The sequence below is a fragment of the Castanea sativa genome, chromosome 6 (genome assembly GCF_040712315.1).
Source record: "Castanea sativa cultivar Marrone di Chiusa Pesio chromosome 6, ASM4071231v1".
NCBI lineage: Eukaryota > Viridiplantae > Streptophyta > Magnoliopsida > Fagales > Fagaceae > Castanea > Castanea sativa.
In genome coordinates, this window is record NC_134018.1 from 32,714,346 (window position 1) to 32,716,141 (window position 1,796).

Consider the following 1,796-nt stretch of genomic DNA (forward strand, 5'->3'; position numbering starts at 1 on the left):
AAAAGTATTTTGTTGTTTTCCAAATATAAAGTCATACGCAATTTTTTTTGGGTAAAAAAGTGGTACACATTTATATAGAGTTAAAGCTACCAGTAAAATGACACATATCGCTTAGCCCCCCCTTGAGAAAATTTGCTGACTCCTCCACTAGTTTCATCTAAGCATAACTAAGAAATCTCCTGGCCAAACCAAAGCTGTAATTTAACTAATACAAACATCTAATTGATAAACTTGAAATGACAAAACAAAAGGCGTGTTGAGAATTTTGAAAGAATTTATCCCCCTACAGAAATAGATAAAAAAAAAAAAAAAAAAAAAAGCTCATATCTCTATTATTTTAATAATTTAATAGTTACAATGGAAGGAAGAAAAATTGAACTCTAGATGTTCCCATTAGAAATATTATAAAATATCAACTAGTTAAGCTACAATAATCTTGACATAAAATATGTATAAAAACAACAACAATTAGTTATACCTTGAGTTTGGACTCACATATGGCCTCACTTTTCTTAGATAATATAAAAACAGTTATATTACAACTATTATAAAGGGTAGCAGGGCGCTTGAAGATGTTCATCGCAATCACTTTCCCAGACATAAGGGCTGTTGAAGTCAAATTCAAGGTCCCAGCTGCAACATCAATCCAAAAATGGGGATCCTGAATTAACCTAAGAGGCATAATTGCCACAGGAGATGTCATGTTACGTTTCTTGTGTGGTGGCACATATATGTCCATAATTGGAGCTTCCCCTACAACTTTCCCACGAAAAGTGACAGAAGAGGTGGTGTTTTTGTACCTGAAAACTCCATAGTTTGGGTTCTCAATTGTAATAATCGAGTCTAATGTGATATTTTGTGTTGGATTCAAGAAGGATGTAACTTCAATGTTGGAGCCTGGGTAGAGGGTGATTATGGGGTCTCTAGGCTTGAAGATGGTAAAGGCTAAGGTTAAGATGACAATGACAATGATAACTATGAAAATTGATGTTACACCACAGCATAGTTTCTTCTTGCCAACACCCATGTTCTCAGATTAACAATAGACTTGAAGAGATTTTGCCCAAGAGAAATTTTAGAAGATGATGCAGAGTCCAGTTAAGATGGATATGGGATATATAGTGAAACCGATGTTATAAAAGGCTGGTATTTAAAATAATATTAGCTGTTGAAGAAAACAGGGAAGTAATGGCAATCTTATTAAATTTAATTGATTTCCCTTCCGTCTAGGACATTGTATCTTGAATGCTAATTATGATTTATGAGCTGAGAGAGAAACATTAATTTTAATTTACATTTTGAGGTTTTGGCTGGAATTTTTGAATGTACAAAAAAAAGAAAGTGTTAAAGATATTAGTAATTTTAGTATTAAATGTTTAGAAATTGGCATGGCAATGAGTGTAATTTATGTGCCATCCATCAAGAATGTAATAAATATAATAACTTTCTCAATCTTACAAATCAAAAGCTTCCTTTTTCTCTTTACAAATCGCAAGTCCTGTTCATATAGAATCAAAATTCCTAAATAAGACATAATAAACTTCTTTCTCGAAAAAAAAAAAAAACTTATTTTTTTTTAAAAAAAATATAGCTTTCTTTTTTTTAAAAGAAGAAACACTGAAAATTTATTCAACACTGTTGCATAGCCAATTTTAAGTTTTTGAATAATATATATAAATTATATAAAGAATTCTAAACTTTGTAGGTGTCACAACAAACTAAGATCTCTCCCTCTTGTGTTAGTTCGAGTGTTCCCTCCCTTGGTTGTGTGCGAAGGGTAATTCTTCAGTTTTTTT

General features: G+C 31.5%; 1 protein-coding gene across 1 annotated transcript; it reads right to left on the minus strand.

Moving 5' to 3' along the window:
- Positions 1 to 472: 472 nt before the first annotated feature.
- LOC142639812 (late embryogenesis abundant protein At1g64065-like) lies at positions 473 to 1,027 on the minus strand. Its single transcript, XM_075813952.1, has one exon. The coding sequence runs from the start codon at positions 1,025 to 1,027 to the stop codon at positions 473 to 475; it is 555 nt and encodes a 184-aa protein (XP_075670067.1).
- Between the last annotated feature and the right edge of the window lie 769 nt (positions 1,028 to 1,796).

Coding starts and splice junctions, on each gene's coding strand:
- LOC142639812 (XM_075813952.1), bottom strand. CDS start 1,027: ATGGGTGTTGGCAAGAAGAAACTATGCTGTGGTGTAACATCAATTTTC.